This window comes from Peromyscus eremicus, chromosome 12, assembly GCF_949786415.1.
Source record: "Peromyscus eremicus chromosome 12, PerEre_H2_v1, whole genome shotgun sequence".
In the NCBI taxonomy this organism is placed as follows: domain Eukaryota; kingdom Metazoa; phylum Chordata; class Mammalia; order Rodentia; family Cricetidae; genus Peromyscus; species Peromyscus eremicus.
Genome location: NC_081428.1, coordinates 52,577,724 through 52,604,468, shown reverse-complemented (window position 1 = coordinate 52,604,468; position 26,745 = coordinate 52,577,724). Strand labels below are relative to the sequence as shown.

The 26,745-nt window shown below is 40.4% G+C and overlaps 1 protein-coding gene across 2 annotated transcripts in view; it reads left to right on the top strand.

Moving 5' to 3' along the window:
- Lsamp (limbic system associated membrane protein) overlaps positions 1–26,745 on the top strand; it is a 637,116-nt gene that overhangs the window by 574,720 nt on the left and 35,651 nt on the right. For both annotated transcript variants that reach the window (XM_059277383.1, XM_059277382.1), the window contains one exon: positions 17,113–17,247. In XM_059277383.1, coding sequence (XP_059133366.1) covers positions 17,113–17,247 — 135 coding nt within the window. The remainder of the gene's footprint in view (positions 1–17,112; positions 17,248–26,745) is intronic.

Genomic DNA, 26,745 nt, shown 5'->3' with positions numbered 1-26,745 from the left:
AAAAAAAACAACAAAAAAAAAAAAACAACAAAAAAAGATTGATTCCTGAGCCCAGGACCGTCTGACTCTTAGGAGAGAAAAAAAAGCCCAGATCCAGATGTTAATCTAGATGTCAGACACCAAGATCAAACAGATGGCACCTGAGCATCACCTAGACAGTTCAAATCCCAAGGATTCTGCACCCACCCCCAGAGACTCTGAGTACATCTGTGAAGGGTCCAATAATGTTCATGTAGAAGCAACTATAGATGAGATTCCCTAGGTGGTTCATGGACCACTTGAGGAAACACTGGAAAACATGCTGACAGGAACCTGAGATATGCAGAATATGTGTTTGCAATCTGGGCAATATACTTATGTAGTTTCTCTAAAGTGAAAGCAAAAGAAAAAATTTTAAATAGCTATTTTTAATCTAAAAAATTAATTATAGTTTAAAAATACCATTTGAAGAGTCATTTCATTTCTTTCTTGAATCATCTGAAGCAGTCTTTTAAAATGAGCTACTAAATAAGGCACTAGAAAAGATACTGGACAGAAGTTTATGAAATTCATAGAAAATGTGTTCAAAAGGGTAATGTTTTTCATCGTCCTTATAGAGAAGCTGTGGTCTCACTTCAGTGAAGCCATTTCTAGGAAGTGCTGAAATAATTATGATCCAAATGGCTTGCATTCTATATACGTGATCCTTGGATAGAACCCAGAGACTCTTAAATAAATGGAGAGCAGTATCTGAAGAGATAGGCCTTGCAATTACCAACTGTCTTAAACAAGCATCTTATCGGCTCTAGATTGAAACCCATTATCATTGGAAGGTCTGAACACTTACTCTGTGTGGCTGCAATGAGGTCCCCCATGATAGGAACAGGATACAAGGTGAGGCTGCAAACTTCCTGGAAGACCAACTGGTCAGCTACCCAGACTGAGATGAAATGACTTTAGCACAGGGCTGAGATGTCACACAGTAGCATTTTCCTCTGCTATAAATAAATGTTTGAGTGCATTTAAAGTGCTTGGTTGCAATGCTATGTAATAAGGAAAAATTGTGAGCCCAATATGTTTCTACGGCAGGTATTAGTTATCACCTGCTCTCTCCATCTATGAAAGGTCTCCATAGAGACTCTATTAATTGTATATGTATGAGGAAACATTTTTGTGATTCATGCCTATCAGCATGACTTGTTGAAAGAGGAGATGCTAAGCCAATAGGGAAGTTCAGAAGTCCCCAATGAGTCAGGTGATATACTGAGTTTTTCTGGGGCTGAGGGAATAGGAAAAAAAAAAAAGAATTAGGGCAAGAGTGAGTTATATCTATCTCCTGCTCACACTTCCTTCCATTTCCTGTAAGAATTAACATTTGGATCATTAAGGAAACTCAGGTTGGCTCTTCCCCAAATATTCAGGTTGAAAGGGGCATCACAGTAGCAGGCTCAGAGATTTCTGCCTAAGGCTATTCAGCAACTAATTGCTGATAGAAATACAAGACTCATAGAGAAGGTGATAGTGACCCTGACAAAAGATGATGGGTGAGGTTCATGTTTTAGCCCTGGTTGGGGCAACAAGTGAAATTCACTGATCAGTAGCAAGAACTTTGCAAAATGATGCTATGGGGTGAGGAATAGGTAGAGAAATTCATGCGAGTGTGCATACAAGCATTGCCACCTTCAAGATCCAGACCCCCCTCTCAGAGTGGAGAAAGAGCTTCTCACAGTCAGCCAAACTCGACTCTCACTGCTTGGAGCTGGGTGGATGGGGATTGCAGCCATGGTTCCTTCCTATCTATGGGTGGACAGAGAATGAGTTAAGTTAGAGACAGTGTACATATATAGGGCACACACTGAAACCTCTTCCTGTCCACTTAACTGCAGAAATGAAGATTGGTCTTGTTTCATGTAATACTGGTTTCTTGTTGTTGGGGCTTTTTTGTGTTTTGTTTTTGTTTTGCTACTATATCCTGTCATTGAGATTGCTGTCTTATTTGCCTATTAATTTGTCTTCCTTTATGCCAGAAATAGAAACATCTCCGAAATTTTTTCCTTCCTTCCTTCCTTCCTTTCTTTCTTTCTTTCTTTCTTTCTTTCTTTCTTTCTTTCTTTCTTTCTTTCTTTCTTTCTTTTGTTCTTTCTTTCTTTCTTTTGAAACTTACCTTTAGAATACAGCCACAAGTGAGAGTAAAGCTTTCCTCGTACTAAAATTTTAAAATCAATTCCAGTTTTTAAAGGGCTTTACTATAACAGTCTTACATGGTCCATGCTGAAAAATGTGAGCAGCATGGGGTAGCACAAGAAGATGGCCCTAAGCATAAGAAAGTTTCTAGACACCAGCTTCTGTCACTAACAATTCCCTGGTCCAGAAGGGAGACCACTGACAGCACTACTTAATCAGCCTTCACATATAAGCAAGTGTGTCAAAAATTATGTATATGAAGATATTTGTTTCTGTAATGCACATGAATTTGTAAGTATAAGGGGTATATCATATGTAATATTCCACTACCCATATACAATTATTAGAACCAGGTAGCACACTGTTACATATTACGTGAATTAAATTGTACATGAACTAATCTATACAAACAAGAACACATAGTAAGCACTTAGTAATCACAAGGCATGACGATGGTAAATACTTTGTGACGATCCTTTCCTTATCTTGCTTTATGTCTTTGCCAACTACATGCCTATAAAATAGAGATTTGTAGGGGTTTTATTTTTTTCTCTTTGTTCTTTTGGCTATTTTGGGGGCCAGCCACCCAGATCCCAAATAAATACACACGAAGACTTATTCTTTCTTATGAGTACCTGGCCATAGCTTGGCTTGGTTTTAACCAGCTTTTCTTAAATTATCCCACCTACCTTTTGCTCTGGGCTTTTACCTTTCTCTATTCTGTATACCTTTCTTTACTTCTTACACCATGACTTGCTGTGTAGCTGGATGGCTGCCCCAGATGTCCTCCTCTCTTTCTTTTCTTGCTCCTTGATCTTTTATCCCAGATTCCTCCTCCCATTTATTGTCTCTGCCTGCCAGCCCTGTCTATCCTTTCCTTCCAAGCTATTGGCTGCTCAGCTCCTTATTAGACCAGTCAGGTGTTTTAGACAGGCAAAGTAACACAGCTTCACAGAGTTAAACAAATGCAACATAAAAGAATACAACATATTTACACCATTAAACAAATGTTCCACAGCATAAACAAATGTAACACATCTTAAAATAATGTTCTACAACAGAGATTAATTGCCCTGTATATAATTTTCATATGATGACTGTCAGATTGCATTCTATTTTATTTCTTTTACAACACATGTTTGAGGAATTATTCCTGCTGCTTTTACAAATATCATTTTTGTGGTGTGCTGTGTCATTATATGGATGTAAAGCAGGTTATGTACTCTCCTAAGAATGTAGGTGCTCCTGGTGCCCTGAACATCACTGCACAGCTCTGGAACCACTGGCACACAAGCACCTGTGCAGCTTGAGTAGATGTGGCCAAACACTTTCCCAAAATGTCAAGCCACCCTTGTGTGGTTAAAATTTCAGCTACATAAGTAATGTGATTCCATTAGGTCATACACCATAAATCTGTTCTTCATCCTATCATTTGTATATTTCTTGATGTTTTACATTATGGAGAAAACTTTACATTTTATGTGATCAAGTAATAAATTTATTTTTAGGGCTTTTTATTTCATGCCTTACTTAGATATTATCTTCTTCAATATTTATTTTTTACTTATAAAATAATAAACATGTGGAAATGATCAGGGAAATGCTGAGAAGTAATTGCTCATATCAGCAACCAAAATGTATTATAAAGTAAGAAAATTAAAATGGTCACATACAGACACTGGAATAAATGAAAAGGCATAAAAATAATACAGAACAGAAAAAAAAGGCCAAATCAGACGAGAGTTTAAGTTGTAAATAGAAGCATTTAAAATATGATGCAGTCTTAAAACTATTATAATTCAAATATTTTTCTCAAACCTTTTAATACATTTCCTTTGTTTTCTATTCCTGTGATGTTTTTTTTGTTTTATTTTTTTGTTTTTTTTTTTTGAGACAGGGTCTCACTCTTTAACCCAAACTATCCTGATCACTGGGTGTAGCTGGTCTCAAACATATGGTGATCGTCCTGCCTCAACCATCCAGGGGATTATAGATGTGCTGGGATTACAGATGTGAGCCACCACACCAGTCATTCCCTTTATTTCCATGTGAAATAAAGCCAGGGTCTTCCTGAGCCTTTTGATTGCATCTCCCCAGAATAGAATGCAAGTTCCATGAGAGCTGTAGCTGGTGTCTTTCTCTTTGTCTATACTTCCTGGTTCAGTGATTAGCAGGTGCTTGGCAGTAGTAGACATGTGTTGATGGCTGCTCATGCTAGGGAGCTCTGCTGATATTCCTTCCAAAAACAACTTTCAAATCCACATCTAACTATTTAGGCCTTTTTATTCTAAAGAATTCTATTTTGAATTGTTAATCTTATTCAACATTTCACGGTAACCCATCTCTATCCCCTTAGGCACTAGGTAGCTAATTTCTTCTTTCTGTTGATAGTTATGTTTTCCTAGTATTTAAAGGCCTCAGAAAAGAAATTACAGGTAGAGTGAAGTATCAAAACAGTAGATATAGTTTGTTCCTGGTTCATAGTCCGTGGTTTATAATGGCCTTTAAGTATGAAATCCAACAGATTCCCACACTATCCCTCTACCTCAGTAAAACATCACGCAGCCCATAGACGAGCAGGAACGACAGCATTGGCTCCTTCCTCCCTTGCCAATTTAATTAGAGAGAAGCTTGTAAGGGCAGCCACCTTCTTCCAATATCCATGTGTCAGGCTGAGAACGTCTTCTGCACTTCCTCCATTTCAACCATTGAAACTTCTGGTGGCCTTTTTCCTCCCTTTGTTTTTATTTAAAAGGAAGGAGAAGAAATACCCTCACGCTATGCTTTTTAAATGAAGTGACTTGTCAAGCCGGAGACTGTAGCGGTAATCCGAAAGGCGGTAAATTTAGCGACCCCACTTGCACTGACAGCCTGTCCAGCACTTGAAACATAAATAGCAGTGGAGACAGATCACTGCTGTTTTCCTATTAGGCTTTGGCCCAGTGGCCTCATAGGCTTCCTTAGTGCCTTGGACCAGCCTGAGTGATCAATTGCTTTGAAGAGCAGGCAGGAGCTCTCCTCTTTGCTCCCACTTGGCATAGAGGTGTGCTCCTTGTGAGGCTCCTCCCCAACTGTGGTCCACCTGCTGCACAGAAAGGTTTAAAAACCCCAGGAAGAGACTGAAGGGTGCCTGTAAGCAGAGGCCTACAACCCCAAATGAATGTTGCTAGCTAAGGCAATCCCCAGCTTATACATTTTGGTATAAAATGAAGACATCAATTGCCAGACCCCTCATTGTCACAGTGACCCCTGAGCCTTACGAAAGGCATCCACTTTATGTTAACTGGAAGTATCACAAAAGTAATCTCTTAGCCTGTGCTTGGACATTTTCCTTTCTGCTCTGCTCCCCACCTTTTCATTCTCTAAACTGGATTGAACACCTCACTCAGCAATGAGCCTATCCCCGAAAAGGAACTGGAATTTAGGGGTGAACCCAAATGAGGCATCTCAGCATCCGGACCTGTAAAGAAAGAACAGAGGGGCCAGGAGAGGGTGGCCATGCTTTGCTTTGCTTTAATTACATTTCAAAAGCTTCTTAAGCAGCTCCAGGACTCTACCTCGCTGAGCGTCCACAGTGCAGCTGCCCTGCTGGGTTTAACACACTCACTTACAAAATGCCAATTGATTTATGTGACTCTTGAAAACAGCAACTGCTGCTCTCATCTCTCTTGATATTTAATCCTCAGTCGTGGCAGAATCGCTAATAACAGGTCGAGTATTGCCCCCGCAGTTTTGATGACAATGGTAAAAGATCTTGGTTGTTGCTGCCTCTGTCCAGCCATTCAAATCTTCGCCTCACCCCCCCTATTACAAAGCAATCTTGCACACAGTCGGCATCCACAGGAATTCTCACATCTATTGTATTCCCAAAGGACTCTTCTGAGGATTTATTTTCCTTTTTATTCAGTTTTAACTATTTGCTTCTTCTGCCCTGCGTTGTTAATGATGAAGCTGAGGTAGGACAGTGAAATGAAATTGCTTTATGATATAAAGTTGGTATTAGCCCCATTTTCCACTGTTTTGGAGAACAAAATTCAAACAACACTTCAATGCCTCTTGCGAAACCTCCCTGATTGTATCAGGACATAGTTAGTACATAGCATCATGGGAAAACATGTATAAAAGGGAGTTCATGTGATAAGAGAGAGGGAGATATACTTGCTCTCTTATAACAATATTCCTTAAAATACTAACCTAAAGTACTAACTGGGATCCTGTAAGAATTTCTTCCATGGACAGTGCTCCAACAACCCAGTTCTAGCTAAACCACATCTCTTACAGGTTCCACTACATAATGGCTATTCACTGGATACCAAATTCTCTAACACGTGAATCCTTGAGGGGCTTACTCAAACCACATCCATCACAACTATGATTCATCAGACAGGGCCTGTGAAGCCCCTTTTCCACTAGTTTCAGTTGTCATGGTTTGTAAACTAAGCATTTAAATCTACATTTATCCAGAACCTCACAGCAACCCAAGATGGTCAAGCACCCATGGAAAATACTCCACTCTACAGGATGTCCCAAGAAGACCTGAAACCTACCAATACCAACCACATTAATGATATAAAACATTCCAACCCACAATAAGCATCCTTGCTTTATTTCCCAAGTGATGCCAACTACATCTGTACCCAGGAAGTTATTAGCTTCTGTAGTGGTTTGAATAAAAATGGCCCCTGGGTCCATAGGGAGTGGTACTATTAGGAGGTGTGGCTTTGTTTTAGGAGAAGTGTCACTATGGGGTGGGCTTTGAGGTCTCAGAAGCTCAAGCCATGCCCAGTGTGGCATTCACTTCCTGCTGCCTGCAGATCCAGATGTAGAACTCTCAGCTCTCTCTCGAGCACCATGTCTGCCTGCATACTGTCATGCTCCCTGCCACAATGATAATGGACTAAACCTCTGAAACTGTAAACCAGCCCCAATTAAATGTTTTCATTATAAGAGTTGTCATGGTCATTGTGTCTCTTCACAACAATGGAAACCCTAACTAAGACAGCTTCCAACAAACACCAAGTAGAATACATTTCTTCATGTTTGGAAAAAAAAAAAAAAAAAAAAGCCCAAGTGAGTTACAGTAAATACTTCAGCAAGTTAGGATTGAATTATGTGGCCCAAATTCTTATTTTCTGCCCTTGTAGGTGATATTTCCACTTTCTCTCTTTGGACCCAGATTCCACCTTAGCATTATTCTCACCACGGTGCTGTAAGCAGTAGCCACTATCAACTCAATAATGATTATGGGGACTTTTTTTGACATCTCTAAAGAAACAGCCCTTCACTTTCATAGAGATCACAGGAAGGTTCATCACAGTGCCAAGAAACAAACAGCAAAAATAAATGAGGTTAGGGAGTTGTGGAGGTGGCCCACAAGTATGAGGACTACAGTTTGGACCCCCACCACCCACACCAATGCCAGGTGGTCCTGATAGCCAGCTGGTAATCCTAGCATTCAGAAAGTGGACAGGAAATCCATAGAGCTTGCTGAACTAGACAAATAACCAAGTTCTGGGTTCAAATTAGAGACCTCGTCTCAATATATAAAGTGGAGAGTGATTGAAGAAGATGCCTGATGTCAGCCTCTGGTCCCCGCAAGCATAAATGTGTTCATGTGCACACATATACTCACACTCACACATGTATAAAAGTCACACACACAAAGAGAAAAAAATGATGTTAATATGTAAAGGACTTTAGATAAATGGAGTTTTAATGAGACTTAGGAGATTTTACATTTATAAACCATGTTTCTCTAGAATAAAATAAAAAGAAAAGGAAAAAGGAAGGAGGGAAGGAAGGAAGGGAGGAAGGAGGGAAAGAGGTGGGGAGGGAGGGAGGGGAGGAGGGAGGGAGGGGGAGGGAAGGGAAAGGAAAAAGGGGAGAGGAGGGGAGAGAAACGGGTGGAAGAGAGAAGAGGTCAGCGAAGAAGGGAGGAACCCTGTGTGTGCAGAAGGATTAAATTGTCACAGGTGGATGCTCTAATAAAGCAAATCAGAATTTATGCTGTCCCTCACACCTGTGAGTGTATCTCATCAAGGTCCCCCTTTCTCGTAAGTGAGGATCTCCATTTCAAGGCACTTCCTTTGTGTTTTCCCAGCTGAATCTCATGTCTTTCTGTTGACTCCCAGAAAGCGCACTTGCCCTGGAAACTCCATGCCATTGGTAAATCCATTGCTTGAGGCTTCCAGGGCTCCTTTGCTTAGTGCTGGCATTTTCATGTGCCAGTGGTTTCTAACACTAATGGGGAACTTCTAAAAATAGATGAGCGAGGCCAAATTTTCAAATGCCATTTTTCACAGTTACTGCTTTGTTTGGTTCTCGAAGTAAAGAGGTTAAGTGAAGTGTACAGACGAGGGCTGTGTGTTTCCCTGTGTGTCTGGAGCAGAATTCCATTGCTTTGCTAGCTCCCAGTCCCCGCCCCCCCCCAACTCACCCTCCTGTTTTATACACTGGAGGAAGAACTTCACGAGATTTCAGGAAACTATGAACTAAGCAAGCCCTAGCTTCCCTCAGCAAGGTAAAATGATAAACCATAAATGATAAAAAATGTTATGCTTAATTCTCCTCATGAGCTTCAGAACCCCATAGATCTGGTTCAAACCTCAGCTCTTTCTTATGTTATAAACTTGGGCAACTTCCCATCCCACTCTAAACCTGTGTCCCACATCTGGAAGTGATGTTAAGGTTACTGTGACTTGATGTAAGATATCTTGAATATACCACTCATTGCAGTAGCAGTGCATTCTGAAGCAAGTATTGAGTAGTATCTCATTCAACAACTGTTCTGATATCTGGATTCAATAAGCACCTTGAGGGAGGAGTTTCAAAATAAAGAATTGGACAGAGAAAAATGGAGAGTAGCAAATAAAGTGAGAGACTATACAAGGGAAAAAATACACTTCCCAAGGAGGAACCAGACCTGAGAAGAAGAAAGGGTTTACAGTTCTACAGTGCCCACTGCACAAAGACAGAGCTTTGTGCCGCATACATGCGCTTTGGGGTATAATTTTCATAGCTCTGTCTTTCTTGCACAGGCTGTACGTTATATGTAGTGCTACATACAGTTTTATGCATCCTATGTCTCATTAGCATCTTTGATTTAAGATTTAATTTATTTTGAAGTATTTGTGTGTGTGTTCATGTACACATGCATGCATGCTTGTACTCATGCATGGATGCAGGTACCCACAAAGGACAGTAAAGGGTGTTGGATTACTTGAAGCTGGAGGGACAGGTAATTGTGACTGTTCCACCATGGATGCTAGTAACCTAACTCAGCTCCTCTACAAAAGTTTTTGCCTCATCTCTCCAGCCCCAAAATATCAGTATCTCTTTTTCTTTTGGACTGTGCTGGAGATTGAATCCAAGGCCTTAAACATGTCAGACAAGTGCTCCACCACTGACCTACATCCTCAGCACTCACTGGCATATTAGATCTCTATCTAGGGGTATGCCTTTCAGTGTTATAATGAGTTGCAGGGCACCTTCAGACTCTCTAGAATGCCTCTGTATCTGTGCCAGTGGCTCCAGCCAGTTTCAAACTCAGCTTAGAGTTTTCTAGTTTAGACTTTGCTAACAGTGTCTTGTCATATGCGAGCCAACTGTGCAGCCTTTGTGTGAGGTCTTCTGAACCTCACTTACTTAAACCCCTGCCTCATATCTGCACTATTTCATGAACTTTCAATAGGTGCCAACATTTTGCTGCCTCCTGACAGGTACATCAGACAATATCAGCTCTTCCTACAGAGCATAATGCACAATGTGGAGTACACAATATCACCATAGCAATTCTCAAAATAAATCCCATGGAGAGCTAAATATAGATGATCTTGATTTTATTCTAATACCAAGTACCAATGTCAGTATACTCGTGTGCATACAGTAAAGAATTTCAAGACCCAGGACTGGAAAGGATGTGTGGATGGTGGCCCCAACTGAGATGCTGAGTTTACACAATGTCAGCTGGCCGATATTGTGTTCGAAAGCAAAAACGCAAATAGGAATGATTTTGATCTCTTTGGATGCCAGAGAAAAAAAGCAGGGGTGTTCTTATTTGGCCCACGCTCATTCACTGAGACAAAGCCAGTTGTGATTGTCTCCTGGCTTTATACTTGTCACTCGTTTCTGACTACACTCTTGGGCAATGCCGAAGGTGTGGAGCCAGTTTATATACGTCACTGTTGTGTTTTGCTATTCAAATAAGAAACATTAGTTCTATTAGAGTAGCCCACCCCTTCCTGTCCACACAATTCAAACATCTCAACGGTCAAATACCTCTCTAGAAAGCTTGTTCTTCTTTCATCTCTCTGCCCAACACTTCCCCCATCATCATCTTGAATCTATCCTTTCCACATGGTTGCTGGTTTTTCTTCATTTTCTTCAATGCACCACCCTGTTTCTTGTTTGCTTGTGATTGCTGCTTCTGTCAATCACTCACCGCTCCCTTTCCACGTTGAAAGTGTGGGTGAGAAGTGGTTTCCACCTTAGGATAGCAACATTGTCAAATACCAAAGGGGCTCTCAGATGGAATATGAAACTGAGAAACAAAAACTTCAAAGCATACAGAGAGAAACACACTGGAGATATAAACAAAACCCCAGTGCAGGCATTCTGTTGGTTTATTGTGTTCTTTCCCTCTTCCTTTTCTTAACATTTTTGTGTGGAATGTGCTGTGTAGAAATGTAGAGAAGGAGCAAAAACAGGAATACATAGGCATGTCCTCAGGAATATATATATATATATATATATATATATATATATATATATATATATATATATCACAAAAGGAACCATAAGAACAGACACTTGAACAGACACTTGTTACAGCAGTTGAAGTTCACCCAGGAAACTTCAAATGGCATCATTGATTTGTGATGCTTTTTCCGTGTGTGTGTGTGTGTGTGTGTGTGTGTGTGTGTGTGTATAAGTTCATAGATGGCTTCTGCTTTACTCTCATCTCCAAACACAGACTCGTAAAACACACATATACACATACCCTGCAAGATAAATTTTCGTTCTTTGCCTTTCGTTAAACTCTATGTGTGCTTGTGTTTATAGCTAATGTGTTTACAACCACTTATATGTAAGTATTCAAATTTAGGTGAGTAAAGGGAATGCCATTTTAAGCACATTTCCCCCTTAAGGAAAGATTGATCTGCTAAGTTGCTCTGAAACTCTTCTTGGAGCACAGAAAGAAATGATTTGTTTATTTCTAAACAGACAAGGGTCCTCTGAATTCTGCATTGTTAAACCCACAAAACACTAACATTTATCAAGTTTCATGAATTGCACTTCTTGAATCTCAAATAAAGGAAAAAGAATTACAGATCTCTTAATGAGTTATAAAGTAGAAGACCTTTAAAATGAACTGTTTTATGTCAAACAGAAGTTGTCATATCCTGGGGAAAAAAATTAAGAATAGCCTACTGCATTTACTGAGTAAATATTAGAGGGCTAGTGAATTTTCATATTAGAGTTTGATTTAATAACTCTCCCAATCTCTCTCTCTCTCTCTCTCTCTCTCTCTCTCTCTCTCTCTCTCTCTCTCTCTCTCTGTGTCTCTCTGTCCCTGTGTCCCTGTGTCTCATCTCTGTGTCTCTCTGTCCCTCTCTCTTCTCTTCTCTGTGTCTCTTTCTTTCTCTCTGCGTCTGTCTGTCTGTCTCTCTCTATCCCCATCTCTGTGGGCAGGGGCAAAAGAGTAAGAAAATGGAGAACGGAGGAGGGAGAAGAAAGAAAGAAAGAGGACTAGCAGCTCCATGAAAGTGTATTTAGTTGCAAATGACTGCTTGCTTACAAGGACTAGTTGACCTTGTAAACTCAATTTCACTAAAGCAGATATCGTCCTCAGCATAGCACCTGGTATACTCTAATAGGTGTTATTTCTAGCTGCTTCGCCTCCACACTGGGGAACACCAAAGAGGATGCTTCCCTCTTGCCATTAGCGCTGGGCTCTTCTTTCCAACTCATGAAGACATATTAAAAGAACTAATAATGCACAACTTGAAAAACAGAGACTAAAGGGGAACATGATAATTGAGTGCAATGTGTGAAAGGTAGGGATTCTAAAGAAGACAGGGCATTACTTGGCCTATAGCTGAATTATTGCCAGAAGACACAAAATTACACTAAGCAAAGGGTAATTTAAACTAAACGCCAAACACCAGAATAAACATAACACCCATCAGAGTGAGCAAAGTGGTTGAGATGTTTAAAATACAAAAATGTTGAAATTAGCATTTTAAGCAAAGTTTATATAGGCCAGACGATAACAGATTGGAGTAAGGGAACGCTCTAAATTGTGGTTATTGAGCAAGTTCTCCAGACAACTTAAATGGCAGGTTATGGGTCACTTTCTGGACCTGAGAAGTTTTTGAAAGGACAGGAAATAGTGATGGAATCCTTGAGTGGCCAGAAGCTAGACAGTGTGTCTGAGAGAACCCATGCCTCTATGGGCAGACACACATCGAGTAAAAGGAAAAGCACCAGAGACTTTGACTTGCACTTCAGCATTTCCTGGTTCACAATTCATGCAGTTTATTGCATGCTTTAAAACAAAGAATTGCAGTTTCTGAGACAAAAGGAAAAGCATCTTGTCAGGACTGTGTCTGCAGGGGTTCAGCTGGTTGCTGAAGCAGGGACTCCACGTAGCATTTACATCCTCAGGACATAACAAGCAATGCCCCTGTCCAGCCTTTAACAGCAGTATACTCTGCCCACAGCAAAGTGGTACTCTATTAGGATCATTAAAAAGGAATGGATTTTTATGATGGCTTCCATACTTGGTTCCATTCTCTTAAGCTATATGAGGTGTTGTAACTACCTCTAGTACCTGCTTCTCTTGCTTAATTCTGTTCAACTGTGCCCCAGCCCATCAGGACAGCTATAATAATAAAAAAAACTATAGGTGGCTTACAAACAACAGGAACTTGTTTCTCACTGTTTCAGAGGTTGGGGAGTCCAAGATCAGCGTGCCTGCATATACACTGTCTGGTGAGGGCTCATTTACTCACTCACAGAAAACTATTTGCTGTTCTATCATTAAGGGGCCCATTCCCATGCTCTTATCATCTCCCCAAGACTGTACTTCCAAATTGCACCACATTGTAAATTAAGTTTCAACATTCAAATTATGGAAGGGCCAACTATTAAACCTGTATCAAGCTATCTCAAATGGCAAACCTCATGCATGGGGATGCTATGAGTAAGAAACATCCCAGGAGGTTTACAATCTGGAACTCTGGATTTCTAGCAATAGAAGACCTGTGCTTGCTGTCCTATTACTCTGAACTAATGAGAAATTCTCAAGTGAAGTCATAGATATAATGCCTTACAGGTAACCCTCTTGTGGGCTTAGGAAGAATCTAAAAGCAAGAATGCCAGAAATGCCTGCATTTTTGCAAGAGGATCCAGAAGAAAGGAAAGGGCAAAAGACAAGGTGCATACAGAGGTCTTCTCCAATATTGTAAATGATTGTCAGGCTGGTTGAATGAGGGAAAGTCATGTACTTTATCCTACCAGAACGTCTTCACTCTAATGAGACTCTAGCCAGGTGTTGTATTCTGGAAATAGAGGTAGCACTAGAGTGGAGGAGTCTATCACGGGAGGATAAAGGAAATCGGCCTCCCTCGTGTGTATTATCGTGGGAGGAAAATGCCTCTCTCCTTCTCAAGTAATATTGGGGAAGTTCTTCTACAGACATGAGACTGAAAGTTTATCTGATGAGGATTTGCTTTATTGGCTACTTTTCAGGAAAAAAAAATTAGATTAATTAACATGTGCATTGGTGTATAAGAATCCCAAACCCCAAATCCAATAAGTGTGGCTTTATTTTCTTTCATTCTTTGAATATTTACCCTCAGAGGTTCCCTCTTCCCAAACTAGTAAAGCCTGAGTGAATACTGCCCAAAGTATCTTTCCCCCACAACAGGCTTATTTCTTTAAGAAAATAAAATGTAAGGAAGGGATCCATGACCCCTCCTCCTATTTCTTGACATGTTGTGGGAATTGAAAAGAATGCAATGTTTCAGCCATTCTCAAGCTTGTACCAATTCTCATTCTCCTATTGAAGATTCTATACTCACTTAAGAATAAGGTTTGTCCAGAAGTACAGTCGAAGAGAGAGAAGAAGGATTCTGTGAGCAAGGGGCATCAAGATCATGACGGGGAAACCTACAGAGACAACCAAACCAAACTAGTGGGAACTCATGAAATTTAGACCAACACCTGTGGAGCCTCCATGGGACTGGACTAGGCCCTCTGCATAAGCGAGACACTTATGTAGCTTGATCTGCTTGGGGCCCCCAGACAGTAGGATCAGGATCCATCCCTGGTGCATGAGATGGTTTTTTGGAGCCAACTACCTATGGTGGGACACCTCGCACAGCCTTGAGGCAAGGGGAGGGGCTTCGACCTGCCTCAACTGAATGTACCAGGCTCTGCTGACTCCCCATTACTTTCTTGTAGGAGGGAATGGAGAGTGGGTTGGAGGGGGGAAGGCTGGAGGGGTAGGAGGGGGAATAGGGGGATCTGTGATTGGTATGTTAAATGAATAAAAAATTTCTTAATAATGAAAAAAAAGAATAAGGTTTGTGGGTTTAGAAGAGGGCTGGGGAGAAATCTGAAAGCCCTTGTAGTCATCCTTAACACTTCTTATAGGCAGAGTTTCTCTGTTTCCTGGCAGCCTCTCCCAAACAACCACTCAGAGACTTATTTTTAGTTATAAATATTCAGCCCATAGCTCAGGCTTGTTACTTCTAACTCTTATATTTTAAATTAATCCATATTTCTTATCTACCTTCTGCCATGTGGTAGTATCTTCTTTCAATATGGCATGTTCATTTTGCTTCCCTCTGTATCTGCTTGAAACTCCCAAGACACTACCCTTCTTCCTCTCAGCATTCTCTCTGCCCTGAAAATCCTGCCTAGCTATTGAACAGTCAACTTTTTTATTAACAAAGAGAGCAACACATTTTCACAGGGTGCAGAAGGACCATTCCATAGCAACTTCTTGTTGTAATCTATCATTACTCTTAGACCCAGTCAAGTAACCTCTTACACATTCTACATATTCTACATTCTACATCTATAATATAAATTCCTGCCTGATTACATGCTTGAAGATGGGGAAGGGAAAACATAGGTGTAAATTAACCATTTGGAAATAATATCCCAAGATATATCTTAGAGCAATGGTGCAGCATTTTCATTACAAACATGTCCTATCCAGTATACACTAAGTCCAAACTAAATAATTTTATATCATTACAGCCAATTCCCTGTTTGGAATAGTTTTCTCAAAGCTTGATGGTTGGCAGGGATTTGAAGCATCTAGTGTTCCTGAGAGTTGTGTGATAGAAAGCTATCAAAGAGGTCCTGTGTTCTGCTGGGAGTCTAGTTAGCAGGCTTGAAGCTTGGTTGACATATCGAAACAATGAATTCATGTCCATGCTGGCTGGATGTTATGTTGATTTGGCCATTAGGGGATTTTCAGGAAAGGAACAGCTTGTGGCATTTGAGCACAGCCATTAATTGGTACCGTTTAGTGTAGCATGACGAGGAGCAAGATTCCATCATGGGGGCAGAACTGTTTTACCACCCTTCCCAGCTGCTCTGTGCTAACCCAATGGGCAGTGGAGTTTTGAATTTGAGCAGGTGAGGGATGTAGAATCTAATTAAAGTTAAAGTCCACAGACCTTCTGTCTAAGACCTAGCTAAGCTCTTTCTGTTGCCCAACCTCCTTGTCCACCTTCTCTTTCCTCTTTAATGTCCTGCACACACACTTTTTTCTTCTTTCAATCTATTCAGAAAAAAAAAAAGTTCATTTAATCAGTTAGGTACCATGCGAGAGTTTAAAAGATTTTTCTATCTAGTTTTTCTTTATGAAAACAAAAACATTCAATTTTGTAAATTGTTCCAAAATGGGGCCTCTCTGCCTCTAATTCCAACTGTTAATCCCGTGATGTGTAGTTTCCTATGCCCAGACTTGGCAACACAGTCTATCACCAAACACATCATCAGCCTCATGCTCTCATGCATCTACCCATGGCTTGAAAGCCTGGATGGTAATGTAAAACAAATACAGCATAGCTTCAAGATAAGGATTAGCACAGGGTTTAGTCTTAAAGATTTAGCTCTATTTTTAAAGTGTGTGTGTGTGTGTGTGTGTGTGTGTGTGTGTATGTATGTGTGTGTGTGTGTGTGTGTGTGTGTGTGTGTGTACGTGCAAGGGCATTGAGTTCCTGGGAACCACAGTCATAGATGGTGTGAGCTGCTTGATGTGCTGGTAATTGAACTTGAGGGCTATGGAAGACCAGCAAGCTCTCTCTACTCCTGAACCATCTTTCCAGTCCTGGCATATGATTTTTGTTGAAAGCAAGATCCACATACATCAGAAGACTGGCATTTGTCACAAGCTAGTCATTTTCTAATAGCTACTTCGGTGTAAGAGCATGCCTAGTAGTGTAAGGATGATAACAGTGCGTATTTCTGGTGCTTCATGCTGTCTCCTGCCCCTACCTTGTTCCAAATACTTGATCAGTGACTGACAGATACGAATGTTTGAGCACTCTGGCCTCTTGTCTTCTTGTTATCAGGACAACATTGAAAAGGGACATATGTGGTCCCCAGACTCCCCAAAGGACAGAGTCAGGGGTTTTAGGTTTCTAGGGATTTAACCTGACATCATGACCTTGTTTGGCTTCATTCTCTTCCAGCTCCCATTTCCCAGATCCTCTGTTTTCCCTCAAAACACTTCCCACTTAATCACGTTCAGAACAAACTTTATCTTGGGGCCTGTGTCTGTAGAATTTGACCTCAGACAAAGCATGTTGTCAAATTAATGAAAAGCTGTGCTGATTTATTGCTTTAAAGAAAGGAGGATGGGGAGAAGCAATCTGTAGCACATTTTAGATTTATAAAAAAAATCATTTAATTGTCTGTTTTTTTCAGGAAGAGAATTTGAAGGAGAAGAAGAATATCTGGAGATCCTAGGCATCACTAGGGAGCAGTCAGGCAAATACGAGTGCAAGGCTGCCAACGAGGTCTCCTCTGCGGATGTCAAACAAGTCAAGGTCACTGTGAACTGTGAGTACAAAAGCAGCAGGTGTTCCAGGCCCAGGGCACACCTCCACTTCCAGGGAGATCCACAGATTCCATTATCAAAAGCTCATAGCATTTCAAGCAGGTGTTCTTCTGGTCAGGGATGCACATTTATACACTGGACACTTCCGAGGGCGAGACTTGGCCTTTGAATTTGATAAATCAACTTCTCTGATTCTAAATATACCCGGTGATACATTTCACAATAGTCTCTGTCTTTTATTCAGACTGCGAAATTAAGAAAACATGATCAGACACCACTTGAATTATTGGTAGTCACTGTCGTAGAGCCTGTGGACACCAAGGTCATATTACTTTGGGAAAGGCAGCAATCCCTATCTACTATAGCTGGAATTTTTATCTTCATGCATTGTTTGTCAGAAGAGAATAGCCTCGAGATTATATTTTATCCTCTGCTATTTAACTAATTGGCCTTGGGAACAAATTCAAGCTCATTTGGTCAGATACTGTGTGTCCCTGATGGCTAAAAGGGATGCCTGATAAGTTAATTTTGGTTATCTATTTCTCCTAAAGCCTGGGCATTAGAAATGAAGATTTCACTAAGATGCATAGGTAAGTGGGCGTACTTTGAACTTGTCAGATGAAAGGCTCCTTAGATGTAGTTCAAAGTGGAAGGAGGGAGTAAGAGGGGATCTATAAGATGTGTGTCACCCAGCAAAGGAATTGAAACTTTGTTTATCTTACTCAATTAGCAGTGTCCTTCTATAGCATTCAAATTCAAGTTTCTACACCACTTAACTGTGGCTAATGATAGGACAGAGAGGTATCTTGACATGCCTTCCTTTCTCTCTCTCTATTTTTCTATCTATATATCTGTATCTATCTATTGTTTGTGTATGTGAATATGTGTTATGTGTATCACGACATTCATACCCTTTATACACACATATATCCATCTATGCACACACACACACACACACACACACACACACACACACGCATGTATGCATGCATGCACCAGTGCATGCATACGTAAGTTCTTTATCCCACTTCTGAAGTATATTTTAATCCACAATGAATTATATTTTTTCATGTTGTCTTTCATGCTGTTACCTCTGTGCCAGAGCCAGTATAAATGCTCTCTAGTCTTCTAATAACCCTGACAAAGCATACAGAACCAACTCCACTTTAAAGCTTAAGAAACCAAAGCCTGAGGCCTGGTGGTGGTGGCGCTCACCTTTAATCCCAGCATTCAGCAGGCAGAGGCAGGTAGATCTCTGAGTTTGAGGCCAACCTGGTCTACAGAGCGAGTTCCAGGAAAGCCAAGGATACAGAGAAACCCTGTCTTGAAAACCCAAGAAGAAAAAAGAAACCGAAGCCTGAGTTTAGGAAATCACCTACCCAAAGCGACACGAAAAGCAAAGGGATTCAGCCTCAGGTCTGTTTAATTCTAAAGCCCAAACTTTTCAAGGAAAAAGAGGAGGAGGAGGCATTCCAATTATCTCTAATGCTCCACACAGCTTCCGTTTAGGGATTTAAGCATGTTATTTAATCTCAGGGTAATCCAAGGAGATAAGCATCTATAGTCTTGCTGTGGATATTTGGAACTGAGCTTTAGAGAGTTCAGAAATCTTGCTTAAGGTGGTTCGGCCTGTGCTGGAATGCCCTGGTCCCCAGGGCCCAGTCCAGCCAGCCTTTCAGCTTTCTGAAATGGGCAGTGAAGACTTCGAAGTGTACCTAGGGGAAACCAATAGACACAGCACTGAACTACACATTTATGGTCTCATTTTGAAGAGCAAGGGGCTGCATTTGATGAGCTGTGAAGTGCTTTTATCCCTGGCTGTCTCCAATTTTTTAGTAATAGAGTTTTGAAATGCCAGTATTACTATTCTTTTGCAGTACTGGGTGTGTTTCAAAGACACATTAATGATCTCAATGTTATAAAATGCTTTAGGTCCTTTTTTCACATGAAAGGCAATTTCTCTGGGTGTTTATATAAGTTTATAATTAGGTTAGTTAACTTCTTTTATGCACACATAGCCATGCTATCATCCGCCACCTCTTCTCTGACTCTTGGAGTCAAGATTTCATTTTCTCTTAATTGACCTTCAACTTAATTAGGTTTCTGAAAGTCCAATCATGTAGTAAATAGAAAATATTTATGCTTCCATTGTATGAAACATCAAAGTGGTCTGGATTGTAGATGGTTTCCAAGATCAAAGCCAGCCGCCTGGGTCCTGTTATTATTGAAGCAATTAGTCTGACATTGCTCCCTCTTCACTGTCCCCAAAGTGTAATTTAGAATGGGAAAAATACTGATCATTTTCAAGAAAAATTTTATGAAAATATGAACTTTTGCCAGGGATGAGTGCATCACTGAATATGGACAGAGCCTACAGATTCTCAAAAAGTAACTTGGAACAGATTACATGGACACGTTTTGTTCAATTAAACACCCGATGTGCTCCAACCAAGAGGAACAAGAATGTGCCTGGCCCTGTAAAACTATCCAGCAAGTGTTAACTGAAGGTATAGATAGAAAATTCAAAATAAAACTCCCTCATAATATTTTTCCAAACTCCAGAAATAAATGATGCTGGCTACAAATCAGGGGAAAAAATTCTAATTTCAAATTCCTCTGCGATCACCTTTTTTATCCAAACTTCATGAAGGACATTTATATGAAATCAGTCACCACACCAGAAATCCTGTTCAAATATGCCATGGTACCCAAACATAGTTGCATTGTGTAAATAGATGAGGTTTCAGGGATTGAATTAAAGAACTGTGTTTGTATCTTCTGGATATTTCGATAGAGAAATATCCAGGAGCGTTTTGTCACTTCATCTGAACCTTCCTTCTTTTCTTTAACCTGAGGTCTCTTCCGTTCCAAACCAGAGGCTTCAGGATTAGGTCAGGCAATCAGGATGGCTAAGAAAACTACTGGTGGGAGAGATTATCATAATGAACATACCCTGGATACCACTAAAAAAAGCCATCTTAGCACTGATAACTTTCCCATTGCCACTCATTGATTCATTTACTCGGTTACCAGCAGATGTTTGTTGCAGAACACATAAAGGCTAGCACAGTAAGGAGGGGAAACATAACAGTTTCACCCGTTGAGCTCACAGCAGATTCTGTAGCCTCTCCTTTTTATTTCTCTTAGATAACCTGCCTCTGTGGTAGGTCTATATCGTTGCACATAGCCATTTTACATACAAAATCCATTTTCTAAGTGGTAGGAGGTCCTGCTACCTATAGAAAGCTAAATCATTGGCTCAAAAATCTTTGTCATTATATAAGCTTGGTGGAATTTATGCAGTGGACAAGACTTTTGACTCTCTGTGTCTTATGTAGCCACAGATTTCTTTCAGATATCAACCAGAGACATACTATCTTTTCTCTACAGGTTCTAGGTACATGGTTTCTATTGCAGCTTCCATCATGCATTTACAAGTCCCTAGGATAGTATCTGTCATATAGTAAATGTTCAGTAAACACAGGCTGTTGGAAGGCTGCTCCTAGATCTCATTCTTTCCTCTCCCCTATTGATAAGCTAATGTCCCCACCTTCTGCCCATAGTTCCTTCTGAATGGCTCACATTGTCACCCTTTGCAATGTCTCTTTCTTCTTCATCTGCCTTTCACCCAACTCTGCATGTAAAACTAACTGTCTCACCCTAGACAAATAGTAGGGGACATGAGACATGGATATTTCCACAGCTCTTATACATGATACGTGTTGTTTTAGAGAAAACCGAAGGAAGTTACTGAATGATAGGCAAACAGGATTGAAGACACCTGTTGGGTATACACCTGTGTATGGGTACCTACAAAGGCCAAAGGAAGGCATGGGATCCCCAGGTTCTGGAGTTAAAGACAATTTTAAGTTTCCAGGTGGCTACTGAAAGCCAAACTTGGATTCTCCAGAAGAGTAGCAAGCATATGTAACCACTGAGCAATCTCTCTAGCACCTAAATGTGTGTTTTTACTATACTCAGCAGTACTCAGATGCAAAAGTGACCTGATGAGGAATTGTAGAATGAGATTTTCTCTAGTTATTCGTATCAACACCTATCCAGGCTCTGTGCTGATCTTACTTTTTCCAAATAACATTTTCACTTATTTTTCAAGAATTTCATGGAATATACTTAATCATAGTTATTCTCCTCTCCCAGACCCTCCATCATCTCCCTACCCCTCAACTCTCCTGTTTCATGTTCTCTCTTATAGACATGGAGTATAAGCATTCTCTGACACAAAGTCAAAGAACTTGTGAATGACAGACTTAAGACTCCTAGATCTAATGCAGTAACTTTCCATCCACACACAAGAGAGTAATAGTGATAATTAATATAACCACTTTGGATGTTAAACATGTTCTTTACATATGATTTTATATATTTGCTTTACATCTGTGTACAATATAGGAAGTTATCATCTGCATTCATAGGCAAGGGGCTAAGGAAAGAAGTGTCTATGGTAACAGTGGAGACACAGGAGGAAATCAAACCTACATCTTCTGACTCCTAATGTAGAAATAAAGCAACTATGTTGTATATTTCTATGTCGTGACATTTTTTTCAGCACTCTGAAAATAGAAATCTGCAACATTTACTTTTTAAGCTCACTTAAATAATATTTTTTCTTTAGAAAGAGTCTATTCCTGGGACTGGAGAGATGGCTCAGTGGTTAAGAGTACTTACTGTTCTTGCAGAGAACCTGGGTTTGGTTCCCAGTACTCACAGGGCCAGAAAAGCTTACTACCACCTCTAAGTCCAGTTACAGTGGATCTGATGCTCTCTTCTGACCTCCCAGGGCACCAGGCATGTGAGTGGTGCACAGACATAATATGTGAGCAAAATGTTCATGCACATAAAATACATAAATCTAAAAATAAAATGAAAGAACTTACTCAAACAAATAAAGTAGATCAGAGAGGTTCAGAAATGGTTGACCTGGATCTGAATCCATACTTCCGCAAATACTGGTCATATGAATTTGAACAAGTTACTAACCCTCTACAAATCTGCTTTCTTGTTTTCTAACTAATGCCCAACTCTTAGGGCCTTCATTTGGATGAATAAAGGTGTCTAACATCTAAAACAATGCTCACAGACGTATATAGTACTTGTAAATTATACCCTTTATTTAAAGTTTATGGTTTTATGCATTTCCCCCCAATATTAGAAAGATTAAATGAATGAGAGTTTTTTTGCCTAAGCCACTGTTATCCTTATATTACCATTCTGATGGAAAGAATCTTGTTATCAGTGATGTAAGAATCCAAAAGCGCTGATTACTGTTTCCAGGACCTGGAATTTCGAAGTAATAAAAACTGGAGGAGTCATTTGACAACAGTAAGCTCCTCCAACATCACATGAAGAGTGACAATGAATCTCTCTGTGCAGCATTTGTAAGAACCACATTTTTATTATAACCATCTTTTGAGCATGGACACCTATTATTTTAACTATACTAGGCAGACTACAATATAATTCATTATAAAATTTCTTAGTCTCACCTACACAGAGTTGATTCCAAATGAACTTTGAAATGTCCATTCCCATGGGCCATGTAAGAAGACCTGGACTATGATGTCATTTGAGAAATAATAGGGGGAATAAGCTTTTGTACTCCTTCTCAGTAGCTACGAATTGACTTTGGAAAAGGGAACTTGCTGGGTTTTAAAAGAAGGAAGCAATTGGTCGGGCTTGGTGATTGACCAGAGTCACTCTTTTCTGAATAATGCACTTAACCCTAGTTTCTAGCCAGCTTTTCCCCTTGCTAAGGCCTCTAATGGGTAAATGAACAGTTTGTTGCTTACCTGCTCCTGTGTCAAACAAATTCAGAAATAAGGATGAACATGAAAGATACAAATGCTTGCATATTAGAGGTCAAAAATAGAAGTAGTATCTTAGCATATTCAACTAGACACATGCACACACACACACACACACACACACACACACACACACACACACACCAGGTGCCCTTGGCTGGGATGTCTACCTATATGAGAACAGGAAGGAGAGATTCCAGATCCAGCTTTGAGAGACAGAAGCCCCCAGCTCCCTGGCCAAAAGCTAAATTCCAACAGGACAAAGAGGACTAGCTGGCCATAGTGTCACAGGCCTATATTCTCTTAAAACAGAAGGGTCCATATCCAAGGAGAGTATAAGCAACTAAGTAAGACACTGTCTCCAAAACAAAGATAGACAAAAAACAAAAGGAACAAAGAGAAAAAATGAGACAAACAGGACCAGTGTGTTTCCAATTTTTTTTTAATCAGAAAAACAAGCCAACAAACAAGCATTATCCCCCAAGTAATAGGCACCAATTAATAAATACATTAAGTAACTACATGGACTTAAACAGTCAGAGCAAGGAATGCTCTGCAAAACTATACATCTGGGACCTGTGATCCTGGTGCAATGGCAGAGGGATTTGAAGGAATGCACCATAGTAATATCATATTAAAACACTACAGCTCTGAGTGTGTCCAGTATGCTGGTGCTGGTGGTGCTGGGGATGCTGGTGCTGGTGGTGCTGGGGATGCTGGTGGTGCTGGTGTGGGTGCTGGTGTGGGTGCTGGTGTGGGTGCTGGTGTGGGTGCTGGTGTGGGTGCTGGTGTGGGTGCTGGTGTGGGTGCTGGTGCGGGTGCTGGTGCGGGTGCTGGCCATATGAAGGTGTGGTTTTTTTTCCTTGGCTGTGTAAATGGCAGAGTAAAGAAGCCTCTGTCTTCACTAAGGATTTGTCAATTATGTGCATGTAGCTACAGAAACAAACATATCTTAAGATTCATTTTCCAATATTGAGTAATTAAACAAACTATAGAATCAGAATCAAAATCGTCTTTCCAACCAACATCTGTTGACCATTGTGCTACAAACTGTGAAGTCATGGGTATCTGAAGAACATAAAAATGGTGAAAATAAGTGAGGATGCACAATTAAATGTACTGAGTTATTTCACTGTTGGTCATCTCTACCTTATTCATTTACTCTGTGTGTGTGATGCATGTACATGCACATGCTCGTACGTGTGCATGTCTCCACATGTGTGTATATAGGTACACGTGTGTGCATATGTGTGAGGGACAGAGATCAACTTCAGATGTCTTCCTCTATGATTCTGTACCTTGTTGAGTTTTGGATTTTTGTTTTGTTTTTGTTCTTGTCTTTTATTTTTCTGTTTTGATTTGTGTGTCTGTTTTTTGAGACAGGGTTTCTCACTGAACATGGAGTCCATGAACTGGCTGGGCTGACTGGCCAGAGATCTATCTATCTGCCCCCACCCAATTCTGGCATTCCAGACATGCACCAACATGCTCAACTTTTCAAATGGGTCTGATCTCAGATCCTCATACATTTGCATCAAACTCAACTCACTGAGCCATCTTCTCCCACTATTTGTGTACCTTATTTTGATGGATGACATCTCTTTATCCCAAACAAACAAACAAAAAACCCTGGGCGTTTTCCTTCTATCCCTTCCTCCCTTGTTCTTTACATCTAGCCCCTTTCTAAGTGATCATTTCTGGGGCCCTGTATATTCCAAATCTGTTCTCTTCTTCACATACTTTTGTCATAAACTCAGTGCAGAATATTTCTAAATCCCTTCATCAGCTCCCAAATGGACCTCCCCTGCTGCTAGTTCGGCGCCTTATTGATGAGGAAATTGAAGCGGTGTGACTCTGGACAAAGCACTAAACTCTTTAATAAGGGAGAACACTGAGGGGCCGACCCTCAATTTGAGCTAAAGTGTATCGAATTTAAATCTAAGCTTATAACCTCCTCTATTTTATATTCCACCCTGTAATGAATCTTTTTCTGTCCTGCCAGCCAGTTCCCAAATAATGACAGGGGGACTTCTTATTAATTATGAAAGCTGAGCCTTGGCTTAGGCTTAGACCTGTCATCAACTAGCTCTTATAACTTAAATTCACTCATTTATATTAGCCTACATTCTATCACATATTATTACCTCACTCCCATCTGGAACCTTCTGTTTCCTCTCTGTGTCTCCTGGCATCTCCCTCGATTGCTTAGATTCCTCCTCCTACTTCCTCTCTCAGCCCAGAAGTCCCGCCTATACCTCTTGCCTACCTATTGGTCATTCAGCTTTTTATTACACCAACCACAGCAATACACCTTCACACAGTATACAAATATCCCACAACACCATCCCTCTACCATTAGATCTACCATCAGCACAAATACATCCAATTCATGCATTATCCTTTGAACTGATGGGTTTTGATGACCTATGTAGCCAATCATAGAATGGAAACTTGCTGATCATTTTAAGTTGTCTCCTTCTTTGAAAAGACAAAGGAGGGGGTGGAGGACTTAAACTCACCTGGATGGTTCTACAAAGCAAAATTCAGGCTTCAGACTTCTTACTCCTGACTGCTAAAACAGTCCAGTTTTGAAGAATGGGCTGGAAGAATTGCTAAGCACTTTTAAAGTATAAGTAATATAAGTAATGATCCATGACCCGGGTGGTAGAGGGTAATGAGAGCTCCACACAACCACACTAAAACTGTGTCCCAGGACCCCTAATTTCAGTTCAAGGTTTTGTTGTCATTCTTCTGTTTGGTTTTCCAATATTATCATCTTCTCATTTTGTGCCTATAAGAAAATGAGTAGCTAATTTATTTATTTATTTATTTATTTATTTATTTATTTATTTATTTATTTATTTATTTATTTATTTATTTATTATGTATATGGTATTCTGCCTGCATGTATACCTGCAGACCAGAAGAGGGCACCAGATCTCATTACAGATGGCTGTGAGCCACCATGTGGATGCTGGAAATTGAACTCAGGACCTCCGGAAAAGCAGCTGGGCCATCTCTCTAGCCCGAGTAGCTAAGTCTAAAGCAAAACAGCACCACCAACAACAACGCCCTGGCCTGTTGTTTGCACACGGTTTGACAGCGTTATCCAAATGTTCCCTTACTCCTTTCTCTCTGAAAGCTCAAAAAAAAAAAAATCCAAACTGAAGGTAAAATGAGATGGGAGGAAACTGCATGCTGGCCTGATGTTTTTGTACATGATTCTAACTCAGACTCAGCATTTCTGTAGACAGAGAACTTTAAAAATGATTCCCAAAACTGTACAAGAAAATTAGAACTAATATAGCCCAGATATTCAAATGAGTCGTGTAGGACAAAGTTTATTTTATTAATTAACTTTTGCCTCCACCAAAGCCGAGCAGATTGATTGGTAATTGAGCTCGTTTTTCTCCATGCACACAGCTAAGTAACCATTTCCTGGAGAATAAACTTTGGCTTGAAAAATTCTCTTTTTACGTGTCTCTCTCTCTGTTTCTGTCTCTGCGTCTCTCTTTCTGTTATCTGTGGGGTGCGTGTGTGTGTGTGTGTGTGTGTGTGTGTGTGTGTGTGTGTGTGTATGTGTGTGTATATATGTATGTATGTGTGTGTATGCGTGTGTGTGTGTGTGTGTGCGCGCGCGCACACGCGCGCATGCACACTTATGTGAGGGTGCAGGTG